Genomic DNA, 24,528 nt, shown 5'->3' with positions numbered 1-24,528 from the left:
TAAAAAAAGGAGTGGACCCAATATCGACCCTTGAGGGACACCGCACGTTACGGGTAGGGGTTTACTTTGTTGGTCATTTATTTTAACAATTTGGTATCTATTATTCAAATAAGACCTAAACATTTCCAACGCCGTGCCAGCGATACCAATGCTTTCGAGTTTTTTAAGTAGCAGAATGTGACTGACCGTGTCAAACGCTTTTTTTAGATCAATGAAAACGCCTAGAGCAATGTTTTTGCGATCGATATTAGATTTGATTTGTGTAATTATATCTGTTGTGGTCGAAAGTGTATTTGACATGGATCTGAAGCCGTATTGTCTATCAGAAATAAATGTTATTGAATTTAAGTAGTTATTAAGTCGAGTGTATATAATTTTTTCGAGGACCTTAGACATCACTGGCAGGACTGAGATCGGCCGATGATTACCCGGATCTGCTCTATCACCCGATTTATATAAGGGAGTGACCCTAGCAATTTTCAGAGAGTCTGGAAAGGTCCCTGACGACAGCAAATTATTAAAACATGTGTTAAGGTTTCCTAAGATTAAATTTTTGATACATTTTAACGCTTTTGTAGAAATGTTATCCATACCGGTACTACAGTTCGGGTCAAGATTACTGATTATTGTGTTCAATTCGTCAACCGTGCATGGTTCCAATTCTTTTAATGTGGACAGCTGTATTTGTGATTTTTTTAAGTCGATGTGTGGTAGAACATTTGTAAAGTTATTATGGTATTGAGATGGAATTTCATTTGCAAGGGTTGGGCCTATCGTTGAAAAAAAGTAGTTAAATGCATCACAAATCTCGAGAGGATCCGTTATATCACATGACGATATACGGAGTTTCGGGATTACACTATACTATTTATTAGTATCATATTTACTGTGGAGTCCATTGTTGGACCAAAAATCATTTTGAATCACTTCCCTGTGTCTACTCTCATTTCCCTGTCTTATGTAAATTTAAAAATGCCTCTTCTAAATTATATCGAAAATACAAACTGAGACATGGATGCACAGAAAAACCAGAAAAAGAGACCAGGGCTGGGAATCGAACCTAGGTCCTCAGCAATCCGTACTGCGTACTATAACCCCTACACCACCGTTGGACAGGAGTCAAGATACAAATTTCTTCTATGCACACATATCTCAGGTTGGCTTTTTCTACTACGCTACTTAAGCAGCAAAAAAATCTAAATTAATCCATATTTTAACTGACCCTTTCAATTCTAAAATACTCCATCATAAACCTTGGGGAAAATATACGTCAAAAAATACAAGTGGATATACATGTTTCACCATTTTAAAAATTCTACCCTTAAAGGGGTATAAAGGGGAGTGTAAGTTTTGAACATGAAGTGTAAGTTTGTATGGAAGAAACGTTAGGTATATATATTTGAAGATATAATTCTAAAACTTCTTGAAAATGCTATTAAACATTTTAAGTTAAAAGGGACATGGAAATATTGTGAATGACTCTTGAACAGGACTAAGAGAATACGTGATTCGCCATTTTTAAAAATTAAACTTAGGGATTACATTAAATAATGAAATATGAGTAAATTCAAAATAATTATTTACTGCTGATTGAAGTATCTTAAAGAGCATTCACATCACTAGAGCCAACGTCAGTCAGTCAGTCAGCCAGTCGTCAGTCAGTGTCAATGTCAGTCACCACATTTGTTTACACAATTGTTTTTTCCATTGAATAGTACCGTACAATCACCGTACAACGTCCCTCTCAAAGAGAGTACTTTGACACTTAATTAGGATAGAAAAACCATATTTTAAAAGAGAAGAAGAGGGATTCTCTCTTTTCAAAATTATTTTCTTGCTGCTGTCAATCTGTTGGCGTTTTGCAGAATCAACCGCAACCCTGTCATCGCAGGTGTCATTGGTCCAAGCCTTAAGGCCGCCATCGAGGGGAATAATAATAATAACTAACGAGTTCATCATTGTAGAAACTACCTGCCTGCCATTAAAGTTGGCCCCTGAAATTCCGATGTCTAAGGACAGTTGGGTTATATTCACATCTAAGCCAACACTGCCGGCATTTTTCAAACTAACCCGCTGCCCCATACGCATTCAACGTTCATAGCAATTCATAATACAGCAGTTATATGAACTAGCGTCAAGGCGTTCTGGCAACTTGAAATAGGACAGCGATTTCTATGGGTCAATCAAATTTTTCTTGTCTGTTATTCCGTGCAGCGGGCGCAGCTCGTGGGGCAGACATACCTACCTAGTTCTCGTTAATGTAGGTCACACTCAATGGTTCTTGAACACATGATAGAGGATTTAATATATGGATATAGATAAAATATTGTATGCAACTGTACATAATTAGGCCTTAAAACACTCATGTGACCCTATTATGAAACGAGGCGTACACTCGTGTCTTAAGGACCCCTATTACGATACAGTTGCATAAAATACTATTTAAGGTCACAGCTCATTACGTACAGCCATCCGGCACCCCGTAGAGTCACCGGATCGCCTCACTCACGAGGTTGCCACGCGCGGACGGCGTGTGGACCACTCGCTGCTAGGGCTGTGGCAAACCGTATGTATTCGTTACTGAGTAACGAGTACTTCATCTGATTTGATGTAACGAATCGTTACTCACTAATACGTCTCGTTACCCGTATAACCCGTATCGGTCGTACTCTGTTCTGTAGTCGTATTGACTATTACAATAATCGCTTAAAAACATACATCAGAACATTACGAATTGCATTTTAAAAAATCAGCTACGGTGCGTCACATATAGACCGACGATACGATAACGATACAGTTCGGTTTTGCTTTGTATAAAGTACGTTCGTTCATACCGTACGGTGACGGGATGCGGTGTTTCTGCTTCATGGTCGCATCTAAAGTAACGATACGATAGTAACGAATACATACGGGTACCAAGGTTTACGTTACTTTTACAGCCCTACTCGCTGCCCGCACGCTTACCTACCGCAACCCCCCCTTCATCGCCGCTACTCGGATATACGTGGACCGCGCGAGGTCCACTCGTTGTCAACGCGCCGTCCGCCGACGAGTGGACGCCGAAAGTCGAGGCGGTGCTGGTCGGGTGCCGGGTGGCTCTAATAAGCTGTAACCTTTAGAGTTGTCTATAGGGCGTAACCATGGCAACGAAGTACAAGAAAAAGTTGATTGACGTTTAGACATCGACAAGACTTCTGGGCGCCTAATGTTGGGCTGTTTGCTATAAAACACTCTGCAAACTGCCCAGTCTTGTCGAAGCGAAGTACAAACTGTCAATGTCAACCGTGTCCGTCCCCTAATAATTATAATCATCGCCGTTCGCCTCTTCGGGATTGTATTTGTTTTCGTCATCGTCCGCGGGCTCTTGTTTGATTTGGACGTCCATGGCCGGAAGACTGAACTCGGGATAGTCTGAAAGGTTAATTCGGTTTAGTGAAGTGCCGGATATAGATGTCTGCAGATATTTCTAAGTAATTTTGTTAAGGCTAAACCCGGATTTTTAATCCCATGGAAAAAAATTTAAACAAAGGTGTTGCCATTACCAAAAAACATTTACAGAATTCAAGATATTTTATTCTATCCATATTTGCCAGAAATCGACTTCCCATTTATAAACTGTATTTCTAAATCAAGATAAAATATTTTAATTTACTGATGAAAATCTTCGAGACTGAATTCGTAATCGTTTTCCAGTGACTCTTGTTCTGTTATTTTTTTTTTTACTGTCGACATTGTTGTTGTATTTTTATTGTAGTTAAGTTGTACATTGTTACGTTTTCCGTTGTTTTTCGTTAATTTTTGTATGAAAGGATGGACTCCGGTCCGAGTACTTCTCGGTCAAAAGACGACTTGTAAGTTGTCTCCCGTAAAAACGGCTCTTTTATTGAAAATAGAAAAAAACATGGCAACAACAGAACTTTACATAATATTTCTAGCGGGCCCAAGCCTTGAAATCCCCTAAAATGTCGCTTTAACAATGACGTGACTTTGTTTACATTTTTTCCGTAGGATTAAAAATCCGGGTTTAGGTAGGAGCGGGGGTTTCGTACAAATTTTCAGGTATCTATGGATAAGCATGCATTCTCCCTCTCGTTAGGTTGCATTTCCACCACCATCTGTTTGCTACCACAAAATAAATCCTAGTTTTATGTTGTTTACCTATTTTAACGAATTCAAATGATATTGGAGAAAAACATATACGAATAACACGACGCTGGCAAAAATGATAAGATAAGAGTACCGGTTGCCATATTCAGGGAATGTAATTACTAGGTATACCTAGATATTTTCCTAGCAGGAACACAATGTTGCAAGAGTTTGACCAAATAAAAACATCAACAGGATTTATCGGTAAGTGCCACTTCAACGTCATAGAGGTTATACAAAGACAAATATATAAATACTTCTTTATTGAATAACGTCTATGAATATAAAAAAGTGGGCGACAAGGGGGCAACACTAGCGCAAACCGCCATGACAACGTAACTTCTCTATATATTTTGTCGCCATGACGGATCATAACCAAAAAGTATTAGTACCTATAGACATATTTACTATCTTGACATATTTATTAGTAACAAAATAAAATAACATTTACATAGATAGTAACGAGAGAGCTATATTTCCAAAAATTGAATTGAAATATAAATAAATATCATCATATCATGGGACACTTGACACCATTTGACCTAGTCCCAAACTAAGCAAAGCTTGTACTATGGACACTAGGCAATGGATAAACATACTTATGTAGATAAATACATATTAAACACCCAAGACCCGAGAACAGACATTCGTATTATTCATACAAATATCTGCCCCGGCCGGGATTCGAACCCGGGACCTCAAGTTTCGTACGCAGGTTCTCTAACCACTTGGCCATACGGTCGTCAAATGATATTATGACATCCTACAGACATTTAAGATACTCAAAAAACTATTTACGGTTTGTGCTAGTGCTGCGCTCTGACGGCAGAAAATTTCAGTAATATACCGTATTAGACGAACGAAGGGTGCCGAATGAGGGATCCAACAGAGGCGAAATATCGCTAGATGGCGTCAGAATCGTGAGATCCGTTTGACATTTGCTTGCGATTGGCTCATTTAGTTATTTAACCAATCACGAGCAAGCGTCAAACCGGCCACGCGATACTAACGCCATCTATCGATATTTCGGCTCTGTGAAAACTCTCATGAGGGCTATCGCGTATGAATTCGCCGCTAGAGGCGCTAGTGTAGCGTGAGGTCTCCGAAATGTCAAATCTCATAGTTTTTGGGTGAGCTACGCGGGTTTATCTATATATATATAAAAGAAGAAACTGACTGACTGACTGACTTATAGATCAACGCACAGCCCAAACCACTGGGGCTAGAAACCTGAAATTTGGAATATATGTTCCTTAATAGATGTAGACGCGCACTAAGAAAGGATTTTTCGAAATTCCCACGGGATAGGGAAATATCTAAACTTTTTTCGCTTCTTTGTTTGTAGTCGAATCTCTGAAACTATTGAGCCGATTTTAAAAATTCTTTCACCGTTAGTAAGCTACACCATCCCTGATTGACATAGGTTACTTTTTTCCGGGATAATGCAAAATTCCCGCGGGATAGAAATAAATTAATTCAATTACGGAGCTGATTTAAAAAATTCTTACATATTATGTGATATGACTATCCCCAAATGACAAAGGCTACTTTTTCTTCGGGAAATTTCAAAATTCCCATGGGATAGAAAAAAACTGAATGCAACTTTGGGAATGATTTTAAAAATTCTTACATCAATTGAAAGCTACATTATTCCTCATTAGTATAGACTACTTTTCTTCGGGAAAATGCAAAATTCCCGCGGGATAGAAATAAGTGAATTCAACTTCGGGTCTGATTTTAAAAGTTCTTTCAACAAAAGTAAGCTACAGTATTACTGATTGACATAGGATACGTTTTTCCGGGAAAATGAAAAATTCCCACGGGATAGAAATAAGTAAATTCAACTTTGGCACTGCTTTTAAAAATTCTTTCATATGATATGACTATCCTCGATTGACATAGGCCACTTTTTTTCGGAAAATCCAAAATTCCCATGGGATAGAAAAAACTGAATTCAACTTCAGAGCTGATTTTAAAAATTCTTCCACTAATATAAAACTACGCTATTGCTTACTGGTATAGATTACTTTTCTTTGGGGAAAATGCAAAATTCCCGCAGGATAGGTACATAGAAGTAAGTAAAACAATCCAAATTCGGAGCTGATTTTAAAAATTCTTTCACTAATAGTAATCTGCAGTTTCTCGGATTGACATAGGCTGCTTTTCTACAGAAGAATGCAAAATTCCCGTAAGATCGAAATACTTAAGTAAATTCATCATTGGGGTTGATTTAAAAATATATTTTACCAATTGGGAGCTACATTATCCTTGATTGGCATACGCTACTTTTGTCCGGGAAAACGTAAAACTCCCGCGAGATAGCAAAAAGTGAATTCAACTTCAGGGTTGATTTATTTATAATTGTATACCTAACTCTACCTGAACAGATGACTGGCTGACTGACAGACAACGCATAGCCAAAACTACTGGTGCTAGAGACTTGAAATTGGCATAGATGGACCTAAAGTAATAGAGAGGTGCACTAGGGAAAGATTTTTAGAGAATCCCATGGAATAGGAAAATATCTCAACTTTGTTTGTTTCTTTGTTTGTTGGGGGTAATCTCTGAAACTACTGAGCTGATTTAAATAATTCTACTACCAATAGAAAGCTACAATATCCCTGATGGACAGACTCTTTTTTTTATGCAAAATTTCCTTAGAATAAAAATAAGTGAATTCAATTTCAGGGCAGATTTTCAAAATTCTTTTAATAATAGAAAGCTACAATATGTCTCTCATCGACAATTAAGAATATTAAAATAGATCATAACAGTAATTCATGTCCCGCGGGGACTTTACAATTTCTCGAGATAAGTACAATCCTATATCCTATTTCGTGTAGGAAGTCGCCGGCAAAAGAAACGCGTAGTACTTTAACGTCTTTAACGTTTCAGCGAAACAGGGTTTCAGAGTTGGTACGAATTATGAATGATTAATTACGTATGTAAGTTGATTTTTGAATTCCAAAATGTGCACCATCTGTCTAAAACAACGTCTTACTGTATTTATATTTCCATGAAATCCTCCAAAAATTCAATCAAAACACGAAAAAAAGGATCGCAGAAAGTAAATGTATGTTAATTGTTACCCCAAATCTAACGCGAGCGAAGCCGCGGGCAAAAGCTAGTTTATAATAAGAATAATTTTGTGAATGTTTTGCAATATCTGAAATTAATTATGGCAAATATGCGTTCCGGGGCAATGAATGTCTGTGTTGTGAGACAGTTTTGTCTCTCGGAAACCTTTGTTCTCCCTTTTTTCCGAACAAAACGGGGACTATGCAACACTGTGGCATGCTCGATATTTTTATGGTACGGTTTTAAGGTGTATTAAATATGATTTTAATCTAAAATTTGTTTTCACGCCCGTAATAACAGACTTTGAAAGCCATACTTAAAAACCTCACGCAACAGTGCGCCATCTAGTGAGACAAAAAACGATAGCCCTAATTGTCGGTCGCTGATGCTAGTACACTGACCAGTATGCGGCTCCTGTTTGACCTTGATCTCGTCGAGCCGCAGCTTGGGCTCCTTGCGGTCGCGGTCCTTGTCCTTGTCCTTGTCCTTGTCGCGACGCGCGCGCTTGCGGTCGCGGTCGCGGTCGCCGCGTTCGCCGCGGTCGCGGGTGCGCTCCTTGTCTTTGTCGCGCCGGCGACGCTCCGAGCGGGAGCGCGAGCGCCGGCGGCGGCGGCTGCGGATGATTATATAGTCGTATAGTCGTCCGATGCTGTGGTTTTTATCTTTGTACAGATCACGCGATATCGTCGCGCCGCAAGCCGCAACGGGATGCGTGCGACGGCAGTGTGATAACCAATTTCTCATAGCAAAAATCAAACGTCAAAGGAATTGAACATAAGTTTTATCGACTATCGATAAATATTTCAGCAATTAATAAAACAGAACTTTTTTAATTAGTTACAATTAAAATATAAAGAGCTTGAGCTGCTTCAAATTAACTTTACATTTAGAGCAGTATATCGTTGAAGTATCTTCATTGTAAACAAGTAAGGGTTGTTTTTTTATCCATTTGTCAATCGTTTTTCTTTTAGGATTAACCATTTTAATAACACGGGAATGACTGAGAAAAACTCGAGCGACCTAAATGTCATAATATGTGACGTTGACGCGATTTATTTTATTTTAATATGGAGATGAAAGTCGCTTATCAAAGAGGTCAAATGTTACAGAATAATGTTAAAGGCGATTAAAAGCGAAGAGTCGATTCGATAACATCGATAACTGGAATAGTCGATAAAACTTATGTTCAATCCCTTTGATATTTGATTTTTGCTATGAGAAATTCCGCTCCTTGGTGATAACCGCCTAAGTTGACCAGCGAGTGGATAAGACTTGAAACACCCAGCCAATAGTATACTGCCACCAGCATCAATATCTGACACCACAAAGCGTGCCTGAATACCTGATGCGACTCTATTTTAGTGTCAGTGTCAGATATTTTTGCACACTCCCAAGTCAATAGCTCAACATAGGACTGTCCCATCGCTCGGCCAATGCTGGTGGTGCCCGTTCCAATGCCAAAGATGGTGTCGGCATCAATTAATAATATTAGTAATTAGTGTAGGGATGCCAACCGTCCTGTTTTCCCTGGATATGGTCTGCTTTTTGGGGTGTCCTAGGAGTTCCTGGATAGTTTTAGGAAGAGTACTGGGTTTTTTAAAGTGCCCAGGTAAGTTCAAGTAAAAGAAAATCGTTATAAACTTACAGCCTTATTCATAAAAAATCCTTAATTGAGGTTTGATCGGTCTGTTACTTAGCAAACTGATTAATCATGTTAGACGGTTGTCAAGAAGTATGATTCATAAACGCTTGCTAGCAGTCTGCTAGTTGTTGAGCTGCTGATAGACGGGTTAGACGCGTTATGTTGGCCATCTTGACAAATCAAAGACAAAAAATGGCCTCATCGATAAATATAAAAAAAATGTTTTCCCGCCATTTCCGATCCGCATGTGCAAAAAGTCGTAATTGTGTTAATCATCCTAATTTTATTTTTTTCATATTTATTGTTAGTAAAGTAGTAAAGTAGCAATAATAAATACCTAATTTAGAGGATTTTTAAATACAAATTCCTGAAAATAATTTTTCCTGGTTTTTTTTAATCTTTGCGTAATTTCACCCTTCACTAAAAATATCTTCGGTATGGTTTTTTGCTCTTGTCAAAGCCAGCTGTTCAAACTTGTGGCGGCCATTTTGTGACTTAGCAGGAAGATAAAGGAGGGTCTACGGTCCTCTAACTTTAGCAGAGCCTTAATCGACTGATTAGCGCTAACAGACGTTTATGAATCACGTTTTTTAGCATCGGGCCTTCAAGGAGCCTTCAAGGAGGCTCTAACTTTTAATGAATAGGGCTTTAGTCTTTGTTTTAGATTTCAACTCGTATAGGTATTTAAATTTATTCAAATTATTTATATGATTATTATTACTTGAATTTCATAAAGCCAATTTTTTGTACATACTGCTACTTGGTTACTGCGTTCTGTTTTTTAAACAAATTGCCCTGAGACCGTACTGCCTAACGTTTCTGGTGCTCGCGATAGCAATGACAGGTTTCAGGTGTCAGGTGACAGGTTTCGCATGCAAAAACTGTCATTTGATTGCGAACGCGAGCGACAGAAGCGTTAGGCAATACGGCCTCTGGTTTTCCAACTTCAAATCCTAGTTTTTGAAATTGTAGTTGGCGATCCTAGATAAGTATTGTCGTTACCTCTCAGCGGGCTGGTCCTCCTCTCTCGGGCGCTCGGGGCGCTCGCGGTCGCGGCGGCGCGTCCGCGACGTGCTGCGCCGGCGCTGCGCCGACCGCGACCGGCTGCGGCGCCGTCCGCCACCTGACCAGACACCAGCAATATAACATAAAAATATTTATATCAGACCGGTAGATATACAAGGTGTTAATCAAATAACTGAAAACCAGAAAGCAGTTTGCTCAGAATCGAGAGTAGAATCGATTACACTATGTCTGAAATTAGGTTGTGTTTGTGTTTTTGGATCCGTTTTTCATTGTGCCCAGTTTAAAAGTTACGACTGCAACAGGCGCCAATTACTATATCGATAATTTAATACTGGCCGGTTTGCTGTCACTGTGTAATTTCCTTCTAAAAAAGTCAAAAGTTAGAAATGAAGTAGAATTACTGACTTAGCAAAACACACGAATATCTTTTAAAATAATTAAGGTATCAAAAAATTAATGCAAAAATATTTTTGGGGTGTCTGAGGTTTTCAGTTTTTTTAATTAACACCCCGTAGATGTTAGTAACCGTTGACTTGAGGACTAAATTAGTAACACTTACTGACTATAGCAGAAGACTTGAAATATACATCGTTATTTTTTTTATATCCGTTAACTTCGGCACGGCAGACGGCTCGGTTCATCATCATCATCATCCCAGCCTATATACGTCCCACTGCTGGGCACAGGCCTCCTCTCAGAACAAGAGGGCTTGGGCTATAGTTCCCACGCGGGCCCAGTGCGGATTGGGAACTTCACACGCACCATTGAATCGCTTGTGCAGGTTTCCTCACGATGTTTTCCTTCACCGCAAAGCTCGTGGTAAATTTCAAATGTAATTCCGCACATGAATTCATTGATACGCTCGGTGCATTGATATGAAATATGAACCACCTGATAATTATCTTTTTCGTCAAATTGAAAAATATTTATTTTTTTCGTGGCGAATATACTTCTTTTCCTGCATATAATAGCTTCACAGTCACTGTATATAAATAGTTAAATTAAACAAACTTGACGTGAAACGTGACATTGAAAACGACACAAATTAAGGACATTTACGACTATTTCTCAAAAAGTTGTCCATTTTCAGTATATATATATTATATATTCCCTGACGCTATTTCAATACGAAAAATAAGTAATATTGTGGTTAAATATATACAAAACCTTGTGGTAAAAGTGACAAAAGTCAGATAATCTTTGTTGTTGGATCCAATAGAAAGTTTCAATTACAAAAACACGATTTTTTCCTCACAAGATTTCGTGTCATTTTCCTGACGTCAAGAAATTTTGGATATTTTATGCAGTTCATTTTTTATGATCTCCTTACTGTTAATAATTTCTTGACAAACTGATTCCTTATCAATTTCATGACAGGACATACTCTTACGCTTTGTTACTGCTAATAATTAATTATCTTAACTAAACTAACGATTATTCTTTAAAGTGTCTTAGAGAAATAAACCTCATTTGACCTCATTGTCCCTTTAATGTTAACTGAAATCAAAAAATAACACGGCTGGGATTATGATGATGAATACGGAATGCACCGGACTTTGCACTAAACCCTCATAAAGCCGATGTGACATTTATCTGTTGTGTTGTGTCGTGACGCATCAGAACGGTATCGGTTTCATACATTTCATATTGTTGCGCTCACATTCATCTGATGCAGTGTGTTGTGACGGCTTGTGTTTTGTCACACATCACAAGCTATAGAGAGAGAGAGAGAGACAGAGAGAGAGAGAGAGAGAGAGAGAGAGAGAGAGAGAGAGAGAAAGAGTGTGAGAGGGAGAGAGAGTGAGTGAGAGAGAGAGAGAGAGAGAGAGAGACAGAGAGCATCACAACAAAACACGACAGATAAATGTGAAACCGGCTTAATACTCACGCGGCTCGTCGCGCTCGCGCTGCTCGCGGCTGTAACGCTCGCGCTCTCGCTCGTTGTCCTCGCGGCCAGAGTGTTTGATGTTCACGTCGGCGCCGCCCCTCCTCGTGCCCCCCAGGCCGCCACCTGAAACACAGGGATGCATACAATTAATAACATAAGACTTGTTTAAACCTTAAATGGGTGCCATATCAGCTCGCATACTTACAGAAAGAAAAAAAAAAGAAATTAAAGAAATCATTTATTCGTGACAAAGTCCGAAATAATAAAAAATCGGTCAAGTGCGAGTGCGAGCGACTCGCGCATGAAGGGTTCCGCACCTCCGTACAATGTTTTAAAAACAAATAGTTCAGTAATAGTTTTTTGTAAAAAATTCTAATACAAGCTTTTTTGCTGGCGGTACTTTTTGCCCCTGGTTACCAAAGTAGGTAGTCTCAAGACGAATCAAATGAGACCAAAATCGATGCAGTCGTGTCGTTTTATTACAGAGTTCCTATGGCCAACATCTAACTTCATCATCAGATCAGCTCTACGTCATAATAATATTGCATTGTCATCGGATTTATACATGCATGCAAAATTTCAGCTCAATCGGTTGAAGATATCCACTTGAAATTTAAGTTAAAATATTAATTCCACCCGAACAAACATAACTAGTTACATTACATTACAAGTTAATAAAAACATATCACCAAAATGTAAGCACTAGATGCAAGCAATTTGAATAAAAAACAATTTTTAATTCTCATCCTCTTTGGCTGTCGCCCTCTCGGAGGCTGATTAGCGCTTCAGACTCTTGCCATGCGCAGCAGCAGAAAAAAAAATTGCTGTCAGTTTGGTTCATTCGCGGGAAATTCAGTGGACTTCGTATGTTGTGTAATTAAATAATAAGAAGCTCGACTAGTGTGAATAAATTTTAAACTGTATTATAAACCTTGTAAATAGTGTTAAATACTTAGTATGATTTTTTAGTGTAAAAAACAATAGGTAAACATAGTGATTATACGGTGTGGATTTGGCGAGCGCTTTATCAAAGTTGGCTTCATTGAGGTTTGTGGTTCATAAATGGCTTTATTAATTTTGCACAAAAACGAATAAACCACACATTCAGACAGTCACTATATTATATTATCGAAGCTTTTATAAAACATCATTAAAATCGCAAACTTAAAAGGTAAATATTCAACCGAAATAGCTAGTCGTAGCAACGGCTAATAACGCCTAGCAACCAAAAAACGCTGAAAAAAACACGTTTCTTGTATGACGACCCCCTTTAATTTGTAACTTTACTTTATTTTTAGTATTTTTTGTTATAGCGGCCACAGTAATACATAATCTGTGAAAATTTCAAGTGTCTAACTTTTACGGCTTAAGAGATAGAGCCCTGTGACAGACGGACAGACAGACAGACAGACAGCGAAGTCTCAGTAATAGGGTCCCGTTGGCACCCTTTGGGTACCGAACCCTAAAAAGGCTCTTTTTTTCTCTGAATCCAATAATTGTTCAGAGGTGTTAAAACAAACCTAACCTAACCTATAGTTTTCTATAGGATGACCGTTACAAAATTTCAGAAAAATTTAAGGTTTGTGAAAAATATGCTGTCTAAACCGAGAATCGAACCCACTTTTTTTTACTGTTTGGCGGGTTTAATTCCCGGTTCAGATCGGGTATTTTTCAAATTTCTTTGAATGCAGTTCAAATTTAAACTTTAAAATAAAAATTAAGTCTTCTTTCGATAAAATTGTCTATCTACAATATATTCTTTCCCTCCATGTGGCGTAGCCGTAGGACACTGTAGATAGATAGATGTTGGACTCACCCAGCCTCCTCGGCAGCCACCCCTTGACGGTCCTCGCGCGCTCCACGTCGACCAGCACGCGTTTCCCATCGATCTTCTTACCGTCCGCGTGCTTGTACGCAGCTGTGAACAGCGACTGATCAGTGCCTGAACAGAGCAGACTGACGCGCGACGACTCAACGCGAGACAGTTGACTATTACGAGTGGTTAGGACATTTCCCCAAAATCGTCTTTTACTAGTAGCTAAATTTCTAGTCGCACATTTCCCTATTCTTGATTTACACCAGACTTATTTATTCCTAACATGAGTTTTCCATTCGCAGATTTTCCTAAATGCTTTTTTTTTTACTGAAGCTTATTTTTACAATCGCGTTTTTTTTTCAATTTTAATCGACAGATAACAAACAGTGTTGATGGAGCTCCGCTCAAGTGGAGCTCCTATTTTTGTGTAGTTTTGGCCCTTCGGACTGATGCAAACTTAGCATAACCTAAACCTACATATGTTTCTGTGTCGATTAAAATAGGGAAAAAACGCGATTGTAAAAATAAGCTTCAGAAAAAAAAGCATATTGGAAAATCTGCGAATAGAAAAATCATGTAAGGAATAAATACGTCTGGTCTAAATTAAGAATAGGAAAATATGCCAATGGAAATTTTGCTATCAGGAAATGACGATTTTGGGCAAATGTCCTAACCCCCCACCATTACTAGTATGACTTCGGTTACACGGTACGGGTCTCCTCAAATCTACAAGCGGAATCAGCTTAAGCCGACCAAAAAACACTATGTCCACGCAATAAGAGCGAAAAAGACGTCTTCCCGTCGGTAAACGTTTCGCGTCTGCCGAGCCGATCGTCGACTTTTTCGCTCTTAAGCCCGGTTTCCACCGCGAGCGGAGCGGACTCTGGGGTCACTTAATGTTTTCAATAAAATTTAAGCTTCGATTTTAACAATCCATCATAATTTTTGCAAGTCATATTATCATAAGTCATAACATTAAACAGTATAAATTGCAGTTCGGATTTCGCGGGTCATTATTATTGTACTTTATAAATTAGTTAGTCAAAACATTCGATGTCCATATAGTTTGCCATTCCATAATGTTGAAGGCAACTAGTTTATAATAATCGTTGTAAGGCCTTATTTTGCAGGTCATAATGATTGATAGTCACCTGATAATGACTAGTGATGTTTATGATTATAAATTATAAGGACATCAATTTCTGACCATCGAAATTCGTAACAAAAAATTTATGGGAACCAAAGGGATCCCTCATCAATCACTTAGTTTAACTTAAATCGACCGACTTCGTAGAGGTCCGGTGTAAGTAGGTACTTTCATGCAGCCGATAACTAAGTCATTCACCATCCCGCTCGAGTCTCAAAGGGCTAACAATTTCAGCTCATTAAGACTCCAAATGCCTGCCAAGCACCAGCAGATGTCCCGCGCTCCGACTTCTGGCCGGAGGGTGTGGTGTTCCGTCGTCTTAGGGTAGCGACGAAGACGACGTTCAAAAATCCCTAACTATTCATAGTTTTTTTATGTACTTTATGTCTTTTTGTTTTGTATAATTTGAATTTGACAGCGCATTGGTGTATAACTGTAATGCTGTAATTTTTGTTGCAATAAATAAATAAATCAATTAATTAATGAGCCCCCTCTGCTCGCGGTGGAAACCAGGCTTTATTGCGTGGACATTAAAGAGGTTTTTGATCGGCTAAAGCTGATTCCGCGTCGATGGGGTTGGGGAGCACTTAAGGCTGCATTTCCACCAAAGATGTGCGAGAATATGTTGCGAGGAATACGTTGGTCATGAAGCAATAGAAACTCTTCATTTACCTATCCTCACACAGCCATCTCTGGTGGAAACAGCTGAGCGGAGCGAGACGAGGTAAATGAAGCGTTGAGGTAAATGAATATTGATTCATGAAAAAAACATTCCTCTCAAATCTCTGGTGCAAACGGAGCCACAGCCTGGCGTCAGTCAGCCCATCATTCTGGTCAGAATGACGACAGAATTATCATGTAACCTTTACGGATTGACGCACTGATGAAAATTAACCTTTTGAACGCCACGGTCGGCCACAGACGACAAAAAAAAAATCGGAAAATCGCTCCATAGGCGCCACGCAACACCGCGCCGACATGGCGCCTATGGCACGATTATCAGCTGTCGCGTTTTGCCGACCGTCAGTCAATTTGAATGACAGAAAATCAGAATGATGGTCTAAGAACTGACGCCAGAATGACCGTAAAACGAAAGTCTTAGAAGCGAGTGCTCAGAATGTTGATTCAGTTATGCCGTATAGTAATTACGGATTATTCGCAGTAGTTCCTTTGACAGTACCTTTGATGGAACTATTGCTTTTTATCGCACTAGTTCCTTCAGAAGACTTGAAGGAAGAACTGCGACTTTTTCGCCTTTGTTCCTTTGCAAGAACTGAACATGCTCAGCGTAGGGTTCCGTAGCTGGGAAAATACGTGACAAAGTTTACCAGCCAAAGATTTCCATAGCACCACGGCCTTATTACGTCGGAATAATGGCGCTTGTAGACATCCGTTTGTTTTCACGGGACAACGGACTGTTTTTTGCGGTGTTATATGGCTTCGTCGTAGGACAAGTGTCCGCTGCATGTACACACATTCATTATAAGCCATACAAAACCGCAAGAAAATGGTCAGCTGTCCGGTGAAAACAACGTCTACAAGCGGTCTAAGTCTGTGTTACATATTTTTGAAGGGTTAGATAAGTCCATATTTTTGTACATCATTTATAAATAATAACTGAATCTCCATTCTGTATTTTTTTTTTCAATTCTCCAATACTTATTTTTTTTATAAAATCGTCACGCGTCAGTCACACACAAAAAATATATCATTTTTATACATAGACTATTATGAGTATGACAAAAACATTCAACATTTCAAATTTCCAATAGTCTATGCAACTTTTTATATTTTATTTTTACTGCATCATTTCATTTTAAATAATTCCAAAAACAGTAAAAATAATGCATATTTCAAATAGTGTACAACAACGACGCTCATCATTAAATTACATATAATGAGTCATTAATGTCGATTACTAAAAATAATGAATCATTACAGTACATAATAATGACTCATTAATGTCAGTTACCTGTGAAGAGAGACAAATAGATAGAAATCATACCTACTTGTACCTACCGACCAAGCCGAGAGACGCCGTACGATATCGTCAAAAAAAAACAAATATTTATACCCACCATTGTTTGAAACTTACCCGATTAACATTTTTACCTTTTTTATCCAAGATCCGACTTCCGATTGAGAATAATGAAAAAGAAGTGAATTACGAGAGTGAGAGAGCACGCGTGCATGCAGGCTTTCTTTCGTAGGTTTTTTAGAGTGACCTATCACTAAAGTTCCGCTGTCTGTCCGTCCGTCTGTCCCAGATCTGTACCTTCGCAAACTGGTAGAAATTTGTTTTTTTTTAAAAGAGAGAATAAAAATTTTATAAATTTAAAGATAAAAGAGGAGCCCTTTAGTTTGAAACATTTTTTGGCGTTTTTTGTTATCAATTTTAATAATAGGTAGGTACTGACCGAACATTTTTGTTTTTCAAATTTCAAAAGTAGCGTTTATTTCTCAAATTTCATTTCATTTTTTAGATAAAAACTTATGTATGTATATTGTACAAAATAAAGAAGCTAACACAAATTGACAAACATGATACATGAGACGCATATATTATTAAAATTACTTTCTTTTATTTTGTATGTTTTTAACTGGGGAAAAGAAGAAAAAAACAAGTTTTATAAGATCTTTGCTATGAACATTAATTTTAAAACAAAATAATTAAATAGTATTTCATTATTTTTTGTTATTGTTAACTTATGTTTAGTGAGCTGTCAAAAAATATTTTCGAATTCTACAGTAAGTTCAAAAATTATTTGGTTTCTTGGGTTAATAAAAACTTTTTTACTTTTAGAATCGCAGCTTGGAATTATTGTTTTAATGTCTTATTAGTTTAATGATTTGTTACGATTATGTTTGTTTCTTTTTTTTTACTTATTACATCTCTCACGTTGCATCTCGTATCCTCCCAATCCGACTCCACTTCTCATTCAATACTAAATCCGGGTATATTACTTACATCCTTTTTTTAAACAGTCGCGACGATACCATTTACCTGGTGCTCGGGCGAGCTTAAACTACGACCTCTCGCGTCCCGACTGCCGGCCCGACAGAGCGAGACGACGCTATACGAAAGAGCGAGACGGACCAACAAAAGTTGCATTTCTTATCAATTCCCTTTGCGATATTGCACTAGTGTTATAAAGATGTCGTTTTCATTACAAGGAATGAAACATAAAAAGTATCCCATATTTTCAAAAAAAGTAGGACAATTGATGTGTGTGTTTTAACTAGGACAACATTTAAGTACTATAATATCTCTGCCCTTTTGCATAACGTCATCAAATCGGTCCGTCAATCAGGACGGCTGGCAAACAAGCTGTGACTATTCTATCGCTTTCTCTTTTCTTTTCTATAAGTATTCCAGATAACTTTAGTCGAACTTGACATGTGAATGAATGAAATGTAAACAAAAATGGAATAAAAATCTTAACTTAGTTGTTATCCACTCTATATCGATTATTAATCTCTCGATGCGACCTTCCCCTACGCTGTCTTGATGGGTACTGAGACCGACTGGAAGTAGCAGACAAATACTAAACGTTTCCGAGAAAATACGATAGGAAAGGATTATTCACCACATTCGCACCATTTTTATTTCCTAAATTTCCAAAACCATATTTCGTAAATGTGTGGTGAAAATAATCTATTATTTTTAAAAATAAAACCGTGGCAACCATATCTAGACTCAGGTATACTGAAAGACGTAAAAAGAGATAGCTAGTCACCTCCCTCGCCAGCCGCGCAGTACGCGAGAAGCCAAACTTTAAACGAATCGGTCTACAATTACTTAAAAAATGTTATAAACTGGTTGGGTTTTTACTTTTGTATGTTGGTATCTTACCACATACAAACCTATATATGGCCGGTTACTCGTGTGGGGTCATAACGGCTGGGTCTGTGATATAAAATAGAAAATGCCTTGTTAATCATGTACTTTTAGGTATTCTAACTCATTTTGTGTAACCTTTTTGGAGGTACAATACAAAATTTTAAAAACTATTTAGATAGAACAAGATATATGTATTTGCCAGGCAATGACAACATGATTTTTGTTTTATCAGGTCCGCAACTAATTATGAATAAGGTTTATGTTTTCATTTAGAAAACCACACATCCTCAGCTCAAAAGCTTTCATTCAATTTAACCGTAAACATATCAACCGAATTAAGAACGAAACAAGACCCTCCAAAAAGGTACAGGATTCCACCCTCGACATCATTATTTTTAGTCATAATGACATTTTAATGATGACGAGATCAGTCATATTCATAAATGTGTCATCATTGCATAAAATGACCGATAGTCGCTGGAAAATATGAATCACTTCACCATAAATCATAAAACACGCGATGGAAAGAGTTTTGAATGGTGTCAAAATGTCATACACATGTATGAACATGACAAGTACGGCTGGGAAGATGTATGGTTCACAAGTGAAATGAAAACGTCACTGACATGGAAAGTTCTAATCTATAAATTTTTTAAACAACAAATTGAGGTTCTCGGGAACGGCAACAGGATGCGGAGATAGACTCCTCTCATCTTCTGGAAGTATGGTGAACTATTGTGTTGCTCTGAGGATGAACTGTGGTCGAGTCCGAAACGGTCAGCGTAGTGTGGTAGTAGTGACTGTGTGCGAGTGTGTGTGTGTGTGTGTGTGTGTGTGTGTGTTTTGTGTACTTACGGTGTGGACGGAGGAGCTGGATGAACACATTTGTTGCATAAACATAGCTATCATAAGATTCATAAGGTCGCGGGTGAGCCAAGTTATGAGGGCTATCGCGTATGAATTCGCCGCTAGAGGCGCTAGTGTAGCGTGAGGTTTCCGATATGTCAAATCTCATAGTTTTTGGGTGAGCTACGCGAGTTTATTTATAATTAGAATAATTTTGTGAATATTTTGCATTACATGAAATTAATTATGGCGATTATGCGTTACGGGGCAATTATTATGTGTTTTGAGACAGTTTTGTCTTTCGGAAACTTTTGTCCTGCCTTTTTTTCTGAACAAAACGGGTCTACGCAACACTGTGGTTGTTCGTTATTTTTATGGTACAGTCAAGGGCAAAGATATACACACGGCCAAAGTTGTATAAACGGCCTTAATGTTAAGTGCATAAAGTCGTGTATACATATTTTTGTAACTTTGGCCGTGTCGACATCTTTGCCCTTGACTGTACGGTTTTAAGGTGTATTAAATATGATTTTAATCTAAACTTTGTTTTCACGCCCATAATAACAGACTTTGAAAGCCACACTTAAAAACCTCACGCAACAGTGGCGCCATCTAGAAAGACAAAAAAACGATAGCCCTCATTGTTTTTAGTTCATTCATATGGACCCCCGCAAAGTAACGCCTGATTCTATAATTTATATGAGCTTAGTGCCAGTGTGTGCATGAACCGTACATCCGTCGGCGCGTACGCAGCGCGTGCGTGTGTGCGTGTACTCACAGTGCATGTCGCGTTCGTGTTCATACTCAATGAACGCGTAGCCACGCGGTTTGCCGTCCTCCTTGTTATATACCATGTAAATCTGAAAGGAAATAATATATTGAGTTAATCATTTTGTTAATCATTTATTAAATCATTTAATCAAGTGTATGTTAATGTGTTTTGTAATTAGCATGCTTAGGAGAGCCATGAAGGAAATGCCTTAAAACCGGCACAACTGCCATTGTGGATTTGTACGCCATAAAATAATACTTTTAACAAGTAACTTTTGAGACATTGCCATAGTAACAAGTGACACTAAAAAGTTATTTGACCCTATAGTTAAAAAAAAGACCATAACTTTATTCACTGACTGCATTACCTGTTCCCTATTGCTGTATTGTTATCCAATCTGTATGGTATACTATAATTTCCAGCCAATCTCACCAGGTACAAAGTAGTTAATAAATAAACTAACTACTTGGTCTCTCAAAGTTAACGAAAATAAAAAAATCACAGTGTATAACATAAATACATATATACCTTTTTGATAGCTCCATAACCTTCAAATTCTCTTCTTAATTTAGATTCCGATGTGTCATAGTTCTGTAACAAACAAAAAACATTATTTTTGGGGCGCTGGCGTAAGAATGTCCCCCCCCCCCCCTCCTTCCGTGGGCGCCGTAGAAACCGGCTGAGAGATAATAATCAGAAGATCAGTGTCTTCTTGGACAAGTGTCTTCCATTCGAGGCGATTTTAGACGAAGCGAGACGATAAATTGATTTGTATTTGTAGCGGCGCTACCTTTAACTGGTTTTCCACTGGCGAGGCAAGGTGCAGAGTATTGGAATATTAATTAGGAATGTTCGATTCCCAAGTGATGTTCTTATTTTTCTGTTTTTCTGTGTCATCTATATTTCAGGTTGTATTCAATTAATTTTAGGGATGCCATAAAAGTAACAATTTGGAATTGAAATAAAAAATACATGATTCCAAAAAATCTTAATTTGATTGCTTAGTAAGACATCTCTTGTCCGGGTGAGAGTTAGTTTCCAATGGATAACAAAAAAAGTTTTCTGCATGAGGGCTAACAGTATAGATGTCGCTAGCGTCAACTGCTTAAGTGGCTAACATAAGAAACAAACAAGCTGAGAATATGAATTTTTCAACACTTGTCACTTTCGGACTCTGACAAACTCTTGCAAATTAATAAGTTTGTTTAGCCGTTTTTACGCGTACGGAATACCGAGGAACTGGGTTTGATTCAACAGTGATGGTCTTATTCTGCAAGTATATTTCAGTTTGTATTTTCAATTCATTTCTACGGCTTATATGATGATTTTGATAATTTTTAATCTTGATCAAAGATACTTACAACTCTGGCAACGAAGAGTGTCTTGAAAGGATCCGCTGTGGCCCTCGCGTTGGCAGCTGGGTCCCACAGCGCGATCTCCTGTTCGAGCTTATAGGCCGTCTGCTCGGCGCGCTCGCGCCGGCGGCGCTCCAGGCGCTCCTCGCGCGTCTCCACGCGGGTCGGGGGCGGAGTCTCCGATGGATGCTACAGCACAAAAAACAATAAGTTTTTGACAATTTCATTAGTAATATTAATATACTGATAATTACAAATTGATTTTCTAAATGTAATTGTAATTTAATTTAATATGTTAATTATACATAATTGATACTGTTATTGTAATTAGGTTTAATTTAATATAAGTGCATTTATGAATTTAAGTAATTGTATTTGTCATAATGGGATAATTGCATAAATAAACAATTATTATTATTATTAGGGATCATTTCAATTAATTAATTATTTGCTGGTTAATGTATAATTGAACCATACCGTTATGTATGTTTAATTTATATTGTACCGTTTTTTGCCCAAATAAACATTATCAACTTTTGCGAAGATAAATGTGTCCCAGCTTAAATCAGTCCTTTTCCCCGCAAATTACATGAAAAAACAAAAATTATAAGGTCTTTTGATAGTTGTTATTAGTGTATATAAGAAATAAACCACATTGAACTGATGAACATTTTATGAAAATAACACACATAAAAATAGAAAACTACCAGTTCGGAAAAGAAACGCTATATTATTATTATATTTATTGAAATAATTAAACAGCATTATAGACAAGCCAAATCACTGAAATTCATGAAATAGTAACAAAGCAAAATTTTCTTTTTCTTTTTTTGAGGCTTTGATCACAAAGCAAATTTACAAAAAAAATTTAAGACAAACATAGGTATATCGTTCCCAGACAGTAGCAGCGTTAGGGTAGGACGCGGTGGGGCGACCGCCAAGGGCGCCAGACTTAAAGGGGCACCTGAAGCCTATACCTTCTATAAAATTCTCAAAAGTTGGTGGCGCCATGGAAATCTCGCCCAGGGCGCTGGAAGTGCTTAAGCCTGCACTGTTCCCAGATATTGTGACCAAGTTGGGAAAGGCAGAAAGACTCAGTCAAAAAATTTTTAGGCTGCGTTTACATCAGAGATATGTGAGGATGTGTTGCAAGGAACCAATAGAAACGCTTCATTTACCTATCCTCGCTCAGCGATGGGTGGGACACAGGTGGAAACAGCTGAGCAGAGCAAGGTCAGATAAATGAAGTAATTCTATTGGTTCATGATAAACACATTCCTCGTAACACATCTCTGGTGGAAACGCTGCCTAATATTACACATTTCTTCATTAACACTCATGTAATAAGTTTGTCAATAAATTAATGCATCATGAACCCGTTGGACTAAAGAAAAGGGGGCCCGATTACATAGGTTAGGTTAGTGTTAAAGTTATATATGGGACCCCCTTTGCTTTAGGCGGACCCATGAACCACCCTCATCCATTGACTGATTGCGGATACCAGAAAACAATATACACATGATTATACCAACAATATTAAAGTGATCCTTCCACCGTTGTTATAACCAAAATCCAGTGTAATTATAATCAAAACAAAAGCCTACATACAAGACACACCCTATATTCTTGCTGAGGGATTACATGAACTACCTACTTATCATCAAATTCAAATTCAAATATGTTTATTGCCAGAACAAAGTTAATACAAAAGGTCTTAGTGCTACAAAATGTTCTTACATTCTACCTTAATTAATTGGGCATGCAATATTAAAATCATTTTCTCTCAGCATTTACAATATAAGAAATACTAAGTAATATCTCAGTTTCTTAATGCTATTTTCTCATTATTACAATACAATACAATAACTCTTTATCATTTCTTCTTCTTCATCATTATTGATACAAGTTATTCATTGGTAGTCCGATTGTTTGCTAATTAACATTGATTTTTGCTGATCATTGCAGCATTCACTTTTTTCTACACTCAAACCGTGAATAAAAGAGCCACCCAAGTAGGACACGACACGAATTTGACCTAGTCCCAAACTACAAAAATAGGGAAATCCATGAAATGTTTAAACTAACCTGAATTATATAAAAGATTAAGATTAATTAAACCAGACCAGACGATTCGTTCCTAAATATAGAGCAATAAAAATTGCATAAATAAAATATGTCAAAAAAACTAACCTCGAAAAGGTTAAGGAAAGCGCCGACGCCATCGTAGCCTTTCTGCTTCTTCTCGTGAGGGAGCTTCGCTGCCGGCGGCAAATAAGGGATTGGATCCCTTGCCGCGAAAAGCGCCAGCAAATTTGGAGGCAAAAACTGCGTCATGGTGATTTTTTTTTCAACTTAAAACCTAGCACATAGTCCACATAAAATAACACGACATTTAATGATGGAAAACTACGCAACTTGCACACAGTTTGAATTATAATTGATTTAGGCGTAGCCAATATCTACTGGTTTCGCGCACGCTATGAATAATTAAAACAAAAAAACCTCGCAGAAATCAATGGCTCTTTCGTACGCGTACGTTGTCCGCCATGATAAAAAGTTTTTAAAAACGCTGGCTGGCTTGGCTGGCGTACGTATTTAGTGGCGTTTTTTTTTTGTGGACGGTGTTGCCAGGCCAGCAGGGCTACTGCGAAACTCGAAACTCGAAGTTCGTGTCGTGCGGTCCCTCTGACGCTTATACTATTTAATACGAGAGCGAGAGGAACGGTAAGACACGAACTTCGAGTTTCGAGTTTCGTAGTAGCCGTGCCGCCTAGTTGCCGACCACAGACTCAACAGATCGTAATGCACACTGCACTTGCTTGCAGTGCGTTTCGTTTCGTTATTGGTTATCATTTTAATACAGATGGGCTACTACGAAAATCGAAGTTCGTATCGTACCGTCCTTCTCACTTTACTCTCGTATTAAATAATTTACGATACGAACTTCGATTTTCGAATTCGTAGTAGCAGT

At 38.0% G+C, this 24,528-nt stretch overlaps 1 protein-coding gene across 1 annotated transcript; it reads right to left on the bottom strand.

Annotated features, from left to right (window-relative positions):
- Positions 1–1,771: 1,771 nt before the first annotated feature.
- snRNP-U1-70K (small ribonucleoprotein particle U1 subunit 70K) lies at positions 1,772–24,171 on the bottom strand. The gene is made up of 9 exons (XM_074110541.1): positions 23,748–24,171; positions 21,564–21,746; positions 20,731–20,793; positions 20,209–20,290; positions 13,597–13,698; positions 11,781–11,903; positions 9,869–9,989; positions 7,626–7,837; positions 1,772–3,411 (listed from the first exon to the last, which is right to left on the bottom strand). The coding sequence occupies exons 1-9, from the start codon at positions 23,889–23,891 to the stop codon at positions 3,296–3,298; spliced, it is 1,146 nt and encodes a 381-aa protein (XP_073966642.1). The 5' UTR covers positions 23,892–24,171; the 3' UTR covers positions 1,772–3,295.
- Positions 24,172–24,528: the final 357 nt, after the last annotated feature.

This window comes from Choristoneura fumiferana, chromosome 30 (assembly GCF_025370935.1).
Source record: "Choristoneura fumiferana chromosome 30, NRCan_CFum_1, whole genome shotgun sequence".
Lineage (NCBI taxonomy): Eukaryota > Metazoa > Arthropoda > Insecta > Lepidoptera > Tortricidae > Choristoneura > Choristoneura fumiferana.
The sequence above is the reverse complement of the archived record's forward strand: the minus strand, read 5'-3'. Positions and strand labels throughout refer to the sequence as shown.